The sequence below is a fragment of the Martes martes genome (genome assembly GCF_963455335.1).
Source record: "Martes martes genome assembly, chromosome: 17".
NCBI lineage: Eukaryota > Metazoa > Chordata > Mammalia > Carnivora > Mustelidae > Martes > Martes martes.
Window position 1 is genome coordinate 6,821,211 of NC_137905.1, and position 16,141 is coordinate 6,837,351.

Consider the following 16,141-nt stretch of genomic DNA (forward strand, 5'->3'; position numbering starts at 1 on the left):
GGGGGAGTCTCGTCGGTTCCCGAGACACATTCCAGGCCTCCCCAATGCGGAAGATGCAGGAAGACCCTGAAGGTTTAACCCAAGTGGCTCTTTTCTCCAGGAGACTCAGCTGGTGCCCGCGGAAGGAAAGAAAAACAACACACGCAGCAGTTCCCAGCTGTCCCACGAGCGCCCTCCCTATATTTGGGGGCTCTCCAGGAGGCCAGGGCTGGAAGGCATCCCAGTCACCATCTTACCATTCCCTTTGGAAAGCAAGAGGAAGACAGACAGCCAAGGTCAGTGGTTCAAGATCCACAGTCTTCATTACAAGCCAGGCCTTGGGACGCCCCACCGGTGTCTTTTTTTTTCTTTTATTGTGTTACATTCCAATTATGCAGGATCTCCCACATATTTAAAAAAAAAAAAAAAGGTACATAAAATCCACTCAACTCTTGCCTACCCTAAAATTCATCTAATTCATACTCGATAGGAGCTATCATCTCACTTTGACAGAGAGGGAAACTGGGGCACGGGGCACCCCAGAGCACACACTCTGGAGCTACAAGTCTGGATCCGGAGTCCAGGTGCCCTCACAGTGGCCAGGGACTACCAGCTCCTTCCCACCCTGGACACGCAGGCCTCTCGTCCTCCAAGAGGAGATTCCCCATTTCTTGAACGCAAGTTGGCCTTGATGACCTGAGCTGGTACAAAGGTCGTGCTGGGACTTGCGGCTAAGCCCCAAGAAGCCCTACAGCTTCCACCCAGGACTCTTGGAACACACCCTCCGGGGGGACGCCAAGCACCATCCTAAGTCCAGCTACTTTTGGACTAGCTAGAGGCAGGAGACTCTCAGTCAGCCATGGCCACCAGGGCGCCAGATGTGGGAGTGAAGATTCTGGAACCTTCCAGACCAAGGGACACACCAGTTGAATCCCACCAAATGACCTCAGTCTAGGCCACAAAGAGTAAACTCGCCCAGGTGGGCCCTGCCCTAATCTCTGACCCACAAACCTCCTCGCTCACGGTCAGGGGCACCTGTGGACCCCATGACAGCCAGCCTGCAGGCACCTGGCAGCCCCTCCCTCGTCTCCCTCAACAAGAAGCTCCCCTGCGAGGAGGCCTCCCCCTACTGCCTACCATGTCCCTCACACCCAGGTGGGTAAGAGCCACCCTTCCTCACACGCTCCAGGCCAGACCTTCACTGCGGTCCTCGGCACATGATCCCCCCCACGGCTGGCTGCAGAGTCCGTTGCCCACTGGGGCAGGGGCCCCACACTTCCTCCTCTCGCCCCACGGTCTAGCTCCGGACAGGACAGCCAATATGGGCTGAACGAGTGTAAGTGCCTCTCGCGGCAGGGTCCAGAGAGACCCTGTTATACCCACTAACACTTCATGGCTCCAAGCAAAGCAACACGTCACCTGAAATCAGTGTCTTTTCACCTTGGCCCCACGGACAGTCGGTACTGGATTATGATTTGTGGTACAGGCTGTCCTGTGCATCGTAAGAGGTTTGGAAACATCTGTGGCCTGGATCTATGTGATGGCAGGAGCATACGTCCCATCCCCAATGATGACAACTAAAAATATCTCCAGGCATTGCTACAGGCTCGCGGTTGTGGCGGGGCATTGGGGGTGGGGGAGGGGAAGATCGTCCTGGGGAGAACCACTCCCTGCTTTAGACAGCAGGACCCATGTGTGTCTACTGAGACCCTGGCCTGCATGGGCGGCAGGGCAGGGGGGGACTTGTGGGATACCTGTCCACAAGTCACACACCATCTGCCAAGGACTCCAAAGCCACCTGCCCGTGCTCCCTCACGCTAGCCAGCAGGCATCCCAGTAACCTGCACGGTCCTGTTAACTAGCAGCCTTGAAGGAACACTGTGGCCTGTGTCCCCCTCGGGAGGTTACCCTTATAACAGTGGGCTGGAAACTCGGCCCTGAGAGGCCTCATCGAGGACCTGGAGGCTTGCTCTCTGAGTGGGCAGGGAACACGGTTACTAAGCTCTTTCCCCCAGAACGGCTTTCTCAGTCTCTCTACCGAGAACAGAGCCATCTCACCCAGGACTGCCGGAGCACGTTTCAAAATGCTAATGGGATCGCTTCATCTGCAAACCCTTCGGTGGACCCCTGCTGCCCTCCAGAAAAAGTCCAAACACATGAGCAAGACTTTGCCACCCCCAGACAAGCAGGACACCAGTCGTTAGCAACAAGAACGGCAAACATACCGCAGAGGTTCCCACTGCGTGAGTGCCGATCCCGTGCACCATCTTGAACCCATCTGACATACCATTAACTCATCTATTCATTCCCAGCCATAACCCCGCCGGGTGGACACCAGCAGCATTCCCTTTCTAGAGACGAGAGAATTAAATCTCAGAAAGCAGATGGAACTCGCCCACGGCCACACAGCCGTGCTCCTCAAACAGTGCTCCAAGTCAAACCCCATGCTGCTTGCACCTCATGCAACAAAGCCGGCTCCATGAGGATCTGAAGCTAATTGCGTCCACGTCTTCAGTACCTAGGACAGTGCCCGGCAGAGCCCACGCTCAGCTACGGAAGGAGGGACGGCAGCATGGGTGGAAGTCTCAGCAGCAGCACACACCACACCCAGCTAATTACCAGGACCACTGGGGAGCGGATTAAAACACTGAGTCCCACACCACCTGGTGAATGACAGTCATCCTCAAACTCTCCAGGGAGAGGACAGAATTGCAGGACAGAATTGCAGGAGCCAAAATCCCACCTCACACCCCTTACAATGAGCGTCAGGAGAAGGTTCCAGTAGCTTGCGCTTTCCCCCAGGCATTTCTGATGGTCAGTCAAGCTTGGCACCCACTGCCCCCTCTCAGCATGGTACCCCTGCATGTTCCCTGCAGACCCCCACCCCTACCCCAGCTCCAACAGGGTTCCGGGCCACTTGGGAGGTCAAGTGCAGCCAAATGCAAGCAAAATTGGGAGGAAAGTGGGAAGCTCACTCACATGGGCATTTTCAAAGCGGGGTTTTTGGCTCTGTGCCACCTGAGACCTGCTTGGCTCCAAAGCCAGGAGAAGCCTTTCGGAAAGCTGTTTCATCTGACTCATGATAAGAAATCAAATGGTGAACGACGCCAAGCTAGCAGAGTCCACCTTTGAATGCCCAAATTCAGAATCCATGGCAGCATGGCTTTAAGCTTGGGAACAGGGACGTCACGGGCTTTGGGTGGGGGGTTCGGCGGGGCGGGGGGGGGGGTTTGCTGCCAAACTGCCCTTTGACTCAGAAATAACACTTATAGGAAGCTGTCCTTCAGGGGCGCCCAGGTCAGAAGAATAAAAGCATGTGAGAATGACCCCCACACATGGCTGGTGGGAATGCCAAATGCTGTAACCCCCTTGGAAATAGTCTGGCAGTTCCTAAAATAATCAAACATAGTTACCATATGACCCAGCAGTTACACTCCCAGGCATATGCCCAAGAGAAATGAAAACACGCACCCACACGAAGACTTACACACCAACGCTCATAGCCACAGGATTCACGGTTGCCAGAAAGTAGCAGCAACCCAAACCTCCATCGGTGGGCGGGAAATCCACACGATGGGGTACGGCTCAACCGCACAGAGGAATGACGTCCCAACACGCATCCCGGCGTGGATGGACCCTGGGAACATCACGCCAAGGGAGCGATGCCAGACACTAAAGGCCTCGTATTACAGAATTCCATTTGTAGGAAATGTCCAGAACAGGGCGTTTTACGGAGACAGAACGTGGACTCGGGGTTGCTTAGGGCAGGGGAGGCGGGTGAGGGCCGCCAGGGGCAGGGTTTCTTTCTGAGGTGATGAAAAGGTTCTAAAATTGATGGAGGTGGTTGAATGAACAGGAGCAGTCAGACGCAACGTGGCCACAAAAGAATCAGGTAGACTCATGTGTGGATCAGAACCCACCTCCAAATAATCATTAGAAAAAGAAACCAAGGTGCAGAAGTTTAAGTAGTAGGGACCCATCCTGCAAAAAAAAAAAAAGGCAACCTGCACAGGACCCAGGCACAGAATACTCTGGAAGACAGAAGAGCTTGGTAATGAGCTCGCCCTGGGGCACCGGGTGGCGCTGAGGAGGAGAGATCTGTATTAATGAATTGTTTGATTTCTTCTCCCCAGTGTGTATTTTAATTTTTCAATTGCACTGACATTTTAAAGAAGGAATCCATTTAAAAGAAAAGGCAAATTAAAGCAAGTCTGCAACTGAAAATTGCTTAAGCCTCCTTACTCCATTTGTTAAAAAACAGTCTTAGAAACTTTAGGAACTGAGCGAATTGCCCAATCTAAGGGGGGTGGGGACAGAAGACCCCACCCCCAGGACCAGAACTTCATTTAAAAGCGACAGAACCCTCAGGGATGCGCTCTGCCCACCCAGAGCGAAGGCCCTGGTTCTGTGGTTCTTGGTAAAACCAAACAGGCACGTGGCTCGCAAGGCCGGAGTTTCTGCACCTCCGTCCCTGGGCCGGGAGGAGGGCAGAGTGCTTGACCAGCAGCAGAAACTAAAGGATCCGCAGTGCCGTCCGGCAGGGCGCACGTCCCCTGCCGGCCCAGGTGAGCCGCCACAATGTCACTTCCAAGCCGGCCCACACAAGCCTCTGTCACTTCACCAGGGCGTTTCTGGCTGAACTTCCCCCACCTGCTCTAAACCCCAGCGGAGGAGACCCAGACAGAACGGCCACACGTGCATTTCCAGGAGGAGGAGGGAAGGTATGGAGCCAGGAGGAGGAGGGAAGGTATGGAGCCGGCACGCGCAGGCGGGGAGGGGACAGGTGCACGGGCCGCGCTCCAGGGTGACTCACGGAAACCCTCGATCTTGTCGGCCGTCTTGCTCCAGGCCACCTGGCGGGTCTCCATGATGACTTGGACGGTCCTCCGCTCCGGGGTGGACTTGCGGAAGCTGAACACCGTCATCACCGTGCCCAGCTCCAGCGCCCTCTTGATCTGACTCTTCTCGTGTTCGGGGAGGGTGTCCACGTTGGCTGGGGCAGTCATTGTCGGCAGAAGAGGGGGTGGGAGGAGTGAGGGAAGAGGATGCTGGAAAGGCAGAATAAAGGAGTCAGTTGGTTTTGGTTAACTGGGTCGGGGGGGACGAGTTAACAGCCGAAATCCTGTCTCGTGCCCGTCGGCATGAGTTTTAGAAGAAGGTTCTGGCGGCGGGGAATCGTGGACTGCTCAGACTGCCCATCTAGGACGCAGAGGTTTAAATAGAAGTGGAGGTGGGGGGAGGAGCCCCCCTGGCCTCAGTGACCGAACTGTTATCCTGACTTTGAATAACCAAATCACCCCAGCCTGGCAGTGATCGCTACCGTCCTATGCGCTTCCACGCTGTTGAAGATTTGAATAGCCAAAGCAGCCCGGTCGGGCCCCAGTCCCCCCCACCCCCGCCCCAGCATCTTTTTCTGTTCTGCCCAGACTCTCCTCGGCATCCCCTTACTTCCTAAGTGAAGTTGGGAACAGAAAAAAATAATACTAAGCCACATTAGAATGTGTCTGTGAAGACCTCTGCATGGAAATGGAGCCAAAAGGAGAGAAAATGTCAGGGCCCAGCAGCCCCAGGTTCGAGGCCTGGTGTGTGGCCCTGGACCGGCTGCATGACCTCCACAAGTCTCAGCAGCATCCCTTCTATAACGGGCTGTTGGGATGGCGAGGGGCACCCCGCATTCTGCTCAGCGTACAAAAGGCATTCTGGAGCACCACTCACGCACCCAGAGAGACGCCAGACCCCAAATCCTGCAGCCATCCCTGTCTGGCCATACTCATACCCACATCCAAACCATCAGCAAATGCAACTCATCTTCCCCGCTCCCGGGCTCCTCCCAGGATCTCACACCTGGATTGTTCTCATCGCCCAGCTGGTCTCCTGCTTCTGCCCTAGCCCCTACAGGCCAGTGCAGATCGGGAGCTAGATGGAGGGCACCTTTGGAACAAGATGAAATCCCGTCAACCCCTCTTACCGGTTTGCTGCCATCGTGGCCCGAGCACTGGCTCTGGAACCCCCCACTCTGCAGAGGGGAGCCCAAGGGAAGACCTTCTAGACCCTCCCCCACCCCTGAGCCTTATTTCCTTGGAAAGGGGAAGACAGACCTCCAAGGTTCTTGGAAGGATTAAACTGTATAGTATATCTTGGGGCCCTTAAAACAGTGATGCAAAGTCAGGGATCCCCAGATTTAGCTATTGCTACTACTGCCATCAATTGTTCCCTGTATCTTGTCTCCTCCCCACTCCCCCCCACCAAATCCCACAGGATTAGGAGCCCACAGTGTTACTCTGTAGAGAGGCAGGTGTTCAGCCAAGGTCATGCAAGCCTTCCCTCTGGATCTGCCTTTGGAAAGCCTCCTGCCGAGCTGCTCATAATGAGGGCCTCAGTTCCCTCATCTGTAAAATGGGGATAATACCAGTCTCAAGGGGGGCACTGAAAAGACTGAAAGCTACAATGTAGGTTCAGTCCCAGCCTTTGGCTGGGCCTCAGGTAACAGTCATCCAGCCGTTGTTCCCTCTGGCCTTGCCCTTTGTCCCTCCTCCCTCCAGCTCATGCTTATCGCCAAAGGTACCTTCCGCAGGTATCTGGCAGCTGGAGATAAAACCATGATTTCCACCTGCTCTCTCCCCACTTGGAATCACACCTGTCAGCTCAAGCCCTACTTAGAGAGGTCGGAGGAAGCTTCTGGGAGGAGAGGGTATCTGAATCCAATCCTTTTAAAAGGTGAAGCAGGAGGGAACAGTGTTCTCATCAGAGGAACAGGCTTAAGCAAAGGCCCGGCATGCTGCAGGCCTCATAGGCTGGGCCACAGACTCGGAGATGAGCCTCCTGCCTCATCGCCCTGTCGTCCAGTCAAGCCCGTGAACAAGATGCTCGTGACCAGTCTCATCCTGGTGAACCAGCTGTTTACCGGCTTTCCCCAGGGGGCCAGCACCTGCTACACCTGGTTTATCTCATTAAACTCAATGAGAATGATCAGAGGTGAAAGCCCAAATCCTGAGAGGGGAAATTACATATCAAGGTCACACAAGAACCTGGCAGCACTGGGATGAGAACCCTGTTCCGAATCCCATGTCCCCACTCATTCAGCATCTGCCTTCTGGAACTCAGAATTCTGCAGCAGAATCTGGCCCGAAAGTAACTGGTTTGGCCCTCCCACCCCTCTCAAGAGAGTGTGAAGGCCTTGTCCAAGGTCACGCAGCTGGAAAGCGGGAGGAGGAGGATCTGCACCTGTTCCCAGCTCTGCAGCTCCCCACTGGGCTGACCACTCCCCAGCCATGTGCCCCTAGGGTTCCCTCCTCGGTCTCCAGGCCAACGTACAGCAGGGCATAAACAGGGGACACGTACCCTCTCACAACACCTCCACCTCGGTTAAACTTGCCTGCCCGGAGGCAGGGGGACCCTCAGTTCTTTCGGACTCTGGGAAGGCCTTGGACATAACCTTCCCCAAGATTCCGGTTACTTCCACTCAGAAGCCCAGTGGATTGGCCCAACTATCAACAGCAAGTCTCTCCTGTTGCCTCTCGCCAAGAACCAGAAAGAGGTCCTCGTGGCCACAAGATCCTCGCAGTCAACCAACAAAATCCAGCCAGCTCCTGACTCAGGCTTCCAGAGTCTGATGCTTCAGCAACTAAGGCAAGGAAGTGTCCAAGGCCTTCTCCCCAAGGGAGGGCACTGGCCATCATAGGCAATTTCCATTTTGCTTTTGCTGAAAGAAAGAAAGAAAGAGGAAGGAAGGAAGGAAAGAAAGAGAGAGAGAAAGGGAGAAAGACAGGGAGAGAGGAAGGGAGGAAAGAAAGAAAGAAAGGGCCCCGAAATCCTTTTTTTTGGTCCTGGTTCTCATCCTCCTTGGCTAACTTTGCAAAATGACTTATGGCGTCTGAGATTTAATAAGAGGTTTTGCCATTTCTACTTGTTATGTTCTTTTTTGAAATAAACTTCTGGGCTACCAGGACCCAGAACCAGGAAGCAGGGAAGTTTTCTCCTCCTTGGTGTATGTTAGGCCCCTACAGGGGTGCATATGAAATCCCACAGAACAATCCTCTGTTAAACTCTGCACAGCCACATCGCGGAGAGGTAGCTGACCCCCCCAGCAGCTCAAAGGAAGGTGGGGACTGCTGCGTCTCCCCCCACCCTGCAGCAGGAGATTTTTGCTGGAGGAACAGCCAGTGTCAACCATTGTAGGGAGGAAGGAGAGTGAGTGTTGTTTGTTTGTTTGTTTTTTTAAGGGGGCAATCTGTGATCATCTGTTAAACCGTGAAACATGCAAATGCTTTGATCAGCCGTCACCTAGGTGCAGAAACACAAAAATGTTCGCAGAAGCATTATTTGTAACAGAAAAAAACACCACTGGCAGGGAGGTCCCTTACAGAACTCCTGGGACATGCACACTAAAGAGGGCTCAGTAGCTATCAGATAGCAGGAAAATTTCCAAGCAATGGGATCCAGAAAGATTCACAAAAGAGATGAAAAAAGAGTGGCAAACCTGTATGCATCATAGAATTAGGTTTTTTTCAAGGCTGCCTGGGTATAAATCTAGCGAAAGTGGTTACTTTCAGAGGAGGGGAGGGGAGAGACGAGGTCTTTACTTTTTATTAATTTAAGTGGTAACATACAGATGAGCTTTCCTTTCTTGGGTTTTTACTGTTTTCTAAATTAAGAAAGGTTCTAAAGTTTTCTTGCTTGCAATTTCTCACCAACTCCACCCAGCCAAAGGGCTATTCATGGGGTCCCCACGTTGCCTCTTCTAGATAAGCGTGACACTCTCAAGGTGGGGGGGCATGTAGGAGGGGAGAAGAGAGGTGGGGATGAGGGGACCAGGTTGGGGAGGCGGCAGCAGCATTAGGCAGCTTCTGCATCCATGAAGCCAGCGGGCAGTGTTGTCCCTGAACTGGTATACACAAGGCACACACACCTTTGCAGCAGGCTAAGTGCCTGGGCCTGGCATGGGTCCCCAAATCGGCCTCTCTCTGCAAAACTGTAGCTAAGGATGATGGCCAAGCCCCAAGCAAGGCCCTTAGCCAGGGAGGGTCGAGAACTGGTCAGGGCATCCTTTCCATAGATGGGCCCCAATTCTCAAAAGCCGTGGAATGTAGCTTTGAGTAGCCCCAGTATCCTGGGTAAGGAACCGAGGCACAGAGAGGTTCTTCAACGTGCCCAGGGTCACACAGCTGGAATTGACATTCAAATTAAGTTGATTAACAAGGCCACCTGTCTCCCTGTGCCACGTCATCCCCCTCAACCCACCAGACTTTTTCAGGCCGTTTCAAGATCAGAGCGCTAGAAGAGCCCCTCCCCATTCTGCACCAGACTCCAGGCGCCAACCCTTGTTAAAAAGAGCCGTTTTCCCTCAAATGCTTCCGCGATGGGGCGGGATGACCTCGTTGGGATTCCAAACCATGACCAGGAAAACGCACAAACACATATAATTATGCACACAACTGTGGGGTGGGAGCGGGAATCGCGAATCCCTCGACACTCTGCCCGTCTCTTCTGGGCGAGGGCTGCGCCGGCCGCGGTATCGCCCCGCCACCCACCCACCTGCGTGATACCGGGCAGTGCCGGGGGCGCGCCGGGCCGCCCGCAGTCAGCGAGCCCGGGGCACCGACGTGGCCGCGAAACACAGCCAGACCCCACGCGGGGCCCCGCGGCCCCCGGAGCCTTGAACGCCGACGCCAGCGCGACCCACCCGACCGCGAGCGGCGCCGCCTCCTCCGGGTTCCCATTCAAAGCCGGGGCCGCCCGGAGCGCCGAGATGGCGCCGCTCCCGGTGAGGAAGTGGCCGGCGGCCAGGCCCCGACCCCCGCCTGCACCGCCCGGCCCCGGGCACGGCAGGCGGGGGGCCCCCGACGGCGCGCCCCGCTCCCGCCCGCGCCCCGCTGCGCTCCTCCACTCCGAGCGCGGGTCTCCCCCGCACCCCGGGCGCCCGCGCGCGCTCCCGCCCCGCCGGGCCGCTCACCTGGCCGTGCCCCCGCCGCGGGTCCCGGCTCCGGGCACTCCCTGCGGCGCGCGCCCTCCAACGCGGCCGCCGCGACTTCTGCTTCGGCCGCGGCCGCGCGCCACGTGACTCCTGGGGGCCGCCCCGCGCGCCCCGGCCCGCCCCCGGCGCCCCGAGGCCGCCCTGCCCCGCCCGCCGCGCCGCGCACCCCGGGCCCCTCGTCCGCGGCCGGGGGAGGAAACTGAGGCCGCGGGCGTGGGCGGGGGAAGGGCGCGAGCGGCCCGAGGCCTCTGGCGAGGGAGAGCGAGGACCCGCCGGCGCCCGCGCAGCAGTTGCGCGGCGCCTCCCGCGTCCAGGTGCTGGGCGTGCAGTGAAGAAACTGAGCGTCACCTGGACACCGCCGTTCGCGGCCGCAGTTTGACGTCGTCACCGAGGCTGCGCTGGTGTCCGACCCCCTCCTGCTACCCGGGCCAAGCCACTTCAGTACGCCCAGCCTCAGTTTCCCCATCGGTCAGGCGGATCAGAGGAGCGCTGCCCCCCAAAGTTTGTTGTAAGGAAGGGAGAGTTGGGAACCGATCTCCCAGTTTCCCAGTAAGATTTTTTTAATGGCTCCCCTGTGAAGGATGCCCATGAAGGAGATCGTTAGATGCCTACTTAGGCTGCTTAGTTGACGGCTCTTTTCCATTCTTGTGTTTCCCGAAATCATGTTATTCCAACTTTTCGCGTGCACCTTCGACGCGGGTGTCTCCGTGGTGATTCCAGCCTGCCTGCGCGTCGCCTACAGAGCCCTCGGAGCGTTTTTTGAAACTCCGAAAGTTGCCCCGACTGCAAATGTTCTAAGAGAAGCCACAGGACGCATTCACCAACCTCAAAAATCCATAGAATTCTTTCTTTCCCTGCCCCATCTCGGGAGTGTACCGGGGACCAGGCACCAAGGACCCCTTGCTGCCCTGTTTTCTAAAGAGATCTTTGAAAGGCTTCTTAAAACGTTAGCCACTTGGAATGATGGGGTCAACTTCCAAGAAATAATACCCAACTCTAGGTTAAATTTCTTTGCCTTTTTTTTTTTTTGTAAATACTCCCAACTTAATATTTATTTCCATCAACCTTTTTAACACTTTTATTTTGGTACCTTTTATTTATACCACGTGCATGATACCTTTGTGCAACCATATATGTATGCAATTTACTATTCCAAAATTTGCTTGTATAGGGAAGCGTGTTGAATCTCTTGCTGACGAGAGGACACTGCGTGCAGTGAGAAGTTTTGGAGATCACTACTGGCAGCCTTGGCTCCTAACCGCTGTCCAAACAGATGCTAATTCTGGCTGGAGCTTTCTCTGGTCCCTGGGGTCAAGCAAGAAAAGAAGAACATGTAGTCCACGTTTCTAACCTGCAGTCATAAGCCTACAGCGTCTTGGCAGCTAAAATATCTGTGTGAGATGATGGTCACAGTAATGGCGGTTTGCTTCTTCATATTTTTTTCTTTGCTTTTCTTCTCTGCCTCGTTTATCTTCAAGTGAACAGCTAAAGGCATCTGCTGCAATGAACAGGAATTGCTGGGGTTCCTCATCTCTTTTTCCTAAATTTCAGCTCATTTTTTCAAAATAATTGGGACATTAGCCCCTCCCCACCCCACTGCCTTCTGGGAGGACTCAAATACAAAATGACATTTCTCTTCCAAAGCACAGTAGGTAGGGGGAGAAGCCACCCTCTCAAAAAAAAAAAGAAAGAAAGAAAGAAAGAAAGAAAAAGAAAAAGAAAAAAACCCCTCACAGGGAGGCCCCTTGGGTGTTAAGTCAGTGGGGGCTGGAGGCAGGATTTGAACACAGGTCTGTCTGGTGCCAGCACCCACGGGCTCATAGCCCCACTTCCCATCCAAAACATTACCAGGCATCCAGGCAGGGAGAAGTGAAGCTGTAACCACTCCACACAGATTCACAAATGGGTCAGGAAGTGACCTCAAAGGGTGGAGGGAACTTTCTTTTCCTTTTCATATAAAAAGAAAGAAGGGGGAAGGAGGAATAACCTGGAAAAAAAAAATGTCTTTTCATCAAAATTGCCTTAACTTTTTATCCTGTGTTCCTCCCCAGTGCTCGGAATGTACTTGTTTTTTCCCCCATAACCCTCTTCCACTGGCTAGCCGCCATGGTGCCCGGACCATTAAGCCCTTGGTGTTTCCATTTCCCTCTCTGCAAAATGGGCATAATAATCTAATCTGCCTCCCCGGGCGGTGGTGAGGATTAAATGGGACAGGCATACCTGCTTCAAGTGTCAGAGCTGTTTTTAATGTTGTCATTGGAAAGAAGAAGAGTCCTGTGGTGTAGCAGGAAAGTGTGGACTGGAAGAACAGGGAGACCTAGATTCAAGCCACTTTCTTAGCTGTGTGACCTTACGCTGGTCACTCACCCTCTCTGAATCTCCAGTTTCCCCAACATTCCGTCTATAGGGACAGAAAATCTATAGGGACAGAAAGTAGACTAGTGGTGGCCTAGGACTGAGGGCATGTAAGTACTGGAAGGTGATGACTGAGGGGTACAGGGTTCCCCTTTGATGAGAAAGTTCTAAAATTGTGAAGGTGGTGGAACGATACTGTGAATATACCCAAAGCCATTGCACTGTACGTTTTAGGAGGCCAAATTTTATATATATGACATATCTCAATAAAGTTGTTCCCCCCAAAAAAAATCTACCTTAGAAAGTTGTTTAAAGAATTCAAGATAGTGGGTGACACAGAGCCGAGCAAAACACGGCTTTTGATGAGTAACAGCTTCTCACTACGTTACCTGTTACGTGGTGGGCCTTCCGAACCTGGCCCCTTCTCTCCAGGCCCCAGTGAAGCCCCTCACCCTTCTGGCCTCCCCCTCCTCCCCCAGAGCCAAAAATGAGCAGAACACCCAAGAGCCTTTGCGTTTGGTTTCCTTTCCCGACATTGTTCAGAGAAGCGCATGTCCCCTGGGGACAAGCCCAGTCCCAGCTGCTGGCTGGCAGGCCTCTGGGAGAGGAAGTACCACCCCGAGCTGGCTTCAGACCTTGTCAGGGTTAGGCCAGGCCTGGCAGCTGGGGGAGGCGGGGGTGTGGGGGGGGGAGGGGCTCTGCTATTTTCTTTCTCAGTTTTATTGAGGTATGACTGTTAGACAAGAAGCTGCCCACAATGAACGTGTACAAGCTGGTAAGTTTGGATATGTGTATACTTGTGTGACCATCACCACAACCAAGGTAACAAACTTATCCAACTCCTCCAAATGCTTCCCTGTGTCCCTTTGTCACTGTAGTTGCTTTTTGTGTTATATTGTGGGGGGAGGGTGGTGAGAAGGCTTCTGGGCCCTCAACACATATCTAGACATGCAATCCATTATTGTCAACTCTAGACACGATGTTGCACAGCAGAGCTCTAGAATTTACTCAGCTTGGGAGACAGAAACTTTACAGCCATTGAACACCTCCCCTTTCCCCTCTCCTCCCAGCTCCTGGCAACTGCCATTCTATTCTCCGAGTCTAGAAGCTTGAGTCCCTTGGGTGTCTCACGGGAGAGGAGTCACGCCACGGCTGTCCTCGGACTGGCTCACCTGGCTTAGCACGATGTCCTCCAGGTCCGTCCACGTCGCTACAAATGGTAGGATTTCCTGCTTTTTAAAGGCAGAAAAACCATCGTGGGTACAGATGCCATTTTCTTCACTGCGTATCTGTTGGACGTGTACATTGTTTCTGCATCTCGGGTGGTGTGGTGTGATTCATGCTGTGGGAATCCAGATTCTCTTCCTGATCCTGTCTTCTGGTTTGGGGGGATATAAATACTGGAAGTGGGACTGCTGGGTCACGTGGTGGTTCTGGTTTTCATTTTGTGAGGAACCACCTCGCTGTTTTCCGCAGTGGAACACCGCTGTGCGTTCCCACCAACAGGGCACGAGGGTTCCCGTCTCCGCATCCTCTGCAACACCCGTCACCTTTTTTTTTTTTGTACCAGGTGCTCTGACAGGTGTGAGGGGCTATCTCGTCTGGGCTTTGATTTGCATTTCCCTGGTGACCAGTGGTGTGGGGTGTCTCTCCACATACCTTCACTGGCCTTCTGTATGTCTTCTTTGGAGAACTGTCTGTTCAGGTCCTTTGCCCACGTTCAAATCGGGTTGTTCGTCTCGTTGCTATTGAGTTGTAGGAGTCAGCTGCCTAGATGGAGGCTGGTTGGGAAGGGCCTCCGGTCCCCTGGTTTTTCTTTGGGCTTCTCAAGCCTCAGGTTCCTGCTGGGGCTCATTTATTCATTCAACAAACACTTGCCGAGTCCCCTCCAGGAGCCAGGCTCTGCTGGGCTCCAGGAAGACAACAGTCATCATCAAAGTCCAACCCCGTGAGCGTGTATTATAGATGGGGGGCTAGGGCCAGGGTGGGAGGGTTCCAGAGTGAGACCGAGCGATTTTTGAAGCCCACTTCCGCCCCTCACAGCCTGCATGGCTCCGCACACAGCTGCCGGGCTCTGTGGGGCTCAGGTTCCTCATCGGTGTTAGGGTTACTGTGGAGGAGCAAGTCGGCTAATGCGTGTCCAAGTCCTGGGCGCCGTTCCTGGTTCAGTGAGGCCCCAGCGCTGACAAGGCAGTCATTGCTTTGTCGTGGATGCATGACACGCTGTCCCGGCTGGGCTTAGAGCTGGCTGAGCGGTACCTTCCCCAGGCCCTCAAGCCTCGTGTAAAATCAAGACAGTTAAAACCAAGAGCAAGTGTGGAGGGGTGGCTGAATATGTGGGATGTTGACACGGACAGGCCTGGCTGGGAATCCCGGCTCTGCCACTTTCCTACCTTGCGTCCCCAGGGGAAGTGACTTAGTCTCCCTGAGTCTGTTTCTCGACGAGGACGAAAGGCCCTACCTCTAACGGCTGGCGCATGTGTCTGGATGTGTTCAGCTCCCACAAAAAGGCTGTCTTTAATCTGACGTCGCTGGAAGCCCAGGAGGGACTGGGGGGCGGGCACAGAGTAGTCAGAAGTTCAAGGACATCAACATTATAAAGATTCTTTCCAAAGCTGACACTCCTGCCAGCCAGACCAGAAAGGGGGAAAGCAAGAAAGAAGGAAAGTCCCCCCAGAGCCCGCAGCATGCTTTCTCTCCGTTATCATTCACAGGGGTGAGGCCCAGTCGGTCTCCGCTCTTGCTCGAGGAATGGGATCCCGCATCTGCCTGGATGCCGGACGCCGCGCGCGGCTGCCCAAAGTGTGAAGCAAAACAGAGTCACTGGTGGGGAGGGTGGGGGGACAATGTCATATGCGTAGCCTGCGGGGTCCTGCAGGGGTCACAGAGCTCCTTGAGGCAGCCAGAGAAAGCTCACCCGAGGACGGCGGTTCCCTTCTGGTCCCTTCACAGGCCAGCAAGCCCCCAACCCAGTTCTTGCTCATTCAACAAACACCGAGCCCTTGCTTGACACCAGACCCTACAGGTGAGTGGCTGGGGCGGCATAGAACATACCATGTGCTGGGCACCTTAAACCAACAGAAATGCATTCTCCCACCGTTCTGGGCCTGACGTCTGAAGTCCAAGTCTAGGGGACAGTGCTGTCCTGCCTCTGTCCTCGGGGCTGGCGGCTGCTGGCCACGTCGGGCGTTTCTTGACCTGGGGCTGCATGCCTCCCCCTCTCTACTCTGTCTGCAGTGATGTTCTTCCCTGTGTCCGGGTCTCGAACCTCTCTCCTTGCTCCGGTGAGGACACACACCAGTCACTGGAAATAAGGTGCTCTAAATTCCGGATGATCTCTTCTTGAGATCCTTAATTACATCTGCAAAGACTCTATTTCCAACTAAGGTCAAATTTACAGGGAGGGGCACCTGGGTGGCTCACTCAGTTAAGTGTCCGACTGGATTTTGGCTCAGGTGATGATCTCAGGGTCGAGGGACTGAGCCCCGTGTGGGGCTCCATGCTCGGTACAGAGTCTGGTTGAGATTCTCTCCTTCTCCCTCTGCCCCTTCCGTGCTCTTTCTCTCCCTCAGATAAGTAAATAAACCTTAAAAAAAAAATTGGGGCGCCTGGGTGGCTCAGTGGGTTAAGGCCTCTGCCTTCGGCTCTGGTCATGATCCCAGGGTCCTGGGATCGAGCCCCGCGTCGGGCTCTCTGCTCGGCGGGGAGCCTGCTTCCCCCTCTCTCTCTCTGCCTGCCTCTCTGCCTACTTGTGATCTCTCTGTCAAATAAATAAATAAATAAAATCTTAAAAAAAAAATTCACAGGTAAAGGGGGGTAGGACTTAGATCTTTT

The 16,141-nt window shown here is 54.3% G+C and overlaps 1 protein-coding gene across 1 annotated transcript in view; it reads right to left on the reverse strand.

Annotated features, from left to right (window-relative positions):
• The window catches only part of PLCG2 (phospholipase C gamma 2), a gene marked incomplete at its 5' end in the record, with an annotated part of 136,533 nt that extends 131,548 nt beyond the window's left edge, over window positions 1–4,985 (reverse strand). The window contains one exon of the mRNA XM_080829391.1: window positions 4,793–4,985. Within this exon, the coding sequence (XP_080685517.1) occupies window positions 4,793–4,985 (193 nt within the window). The remainder of the gene's footprint in view (window positions 1–4,792) is intronic.
• Between the last annotated feature and the right edge of the window lie 11,156 nt (window positions 4,986–16,141).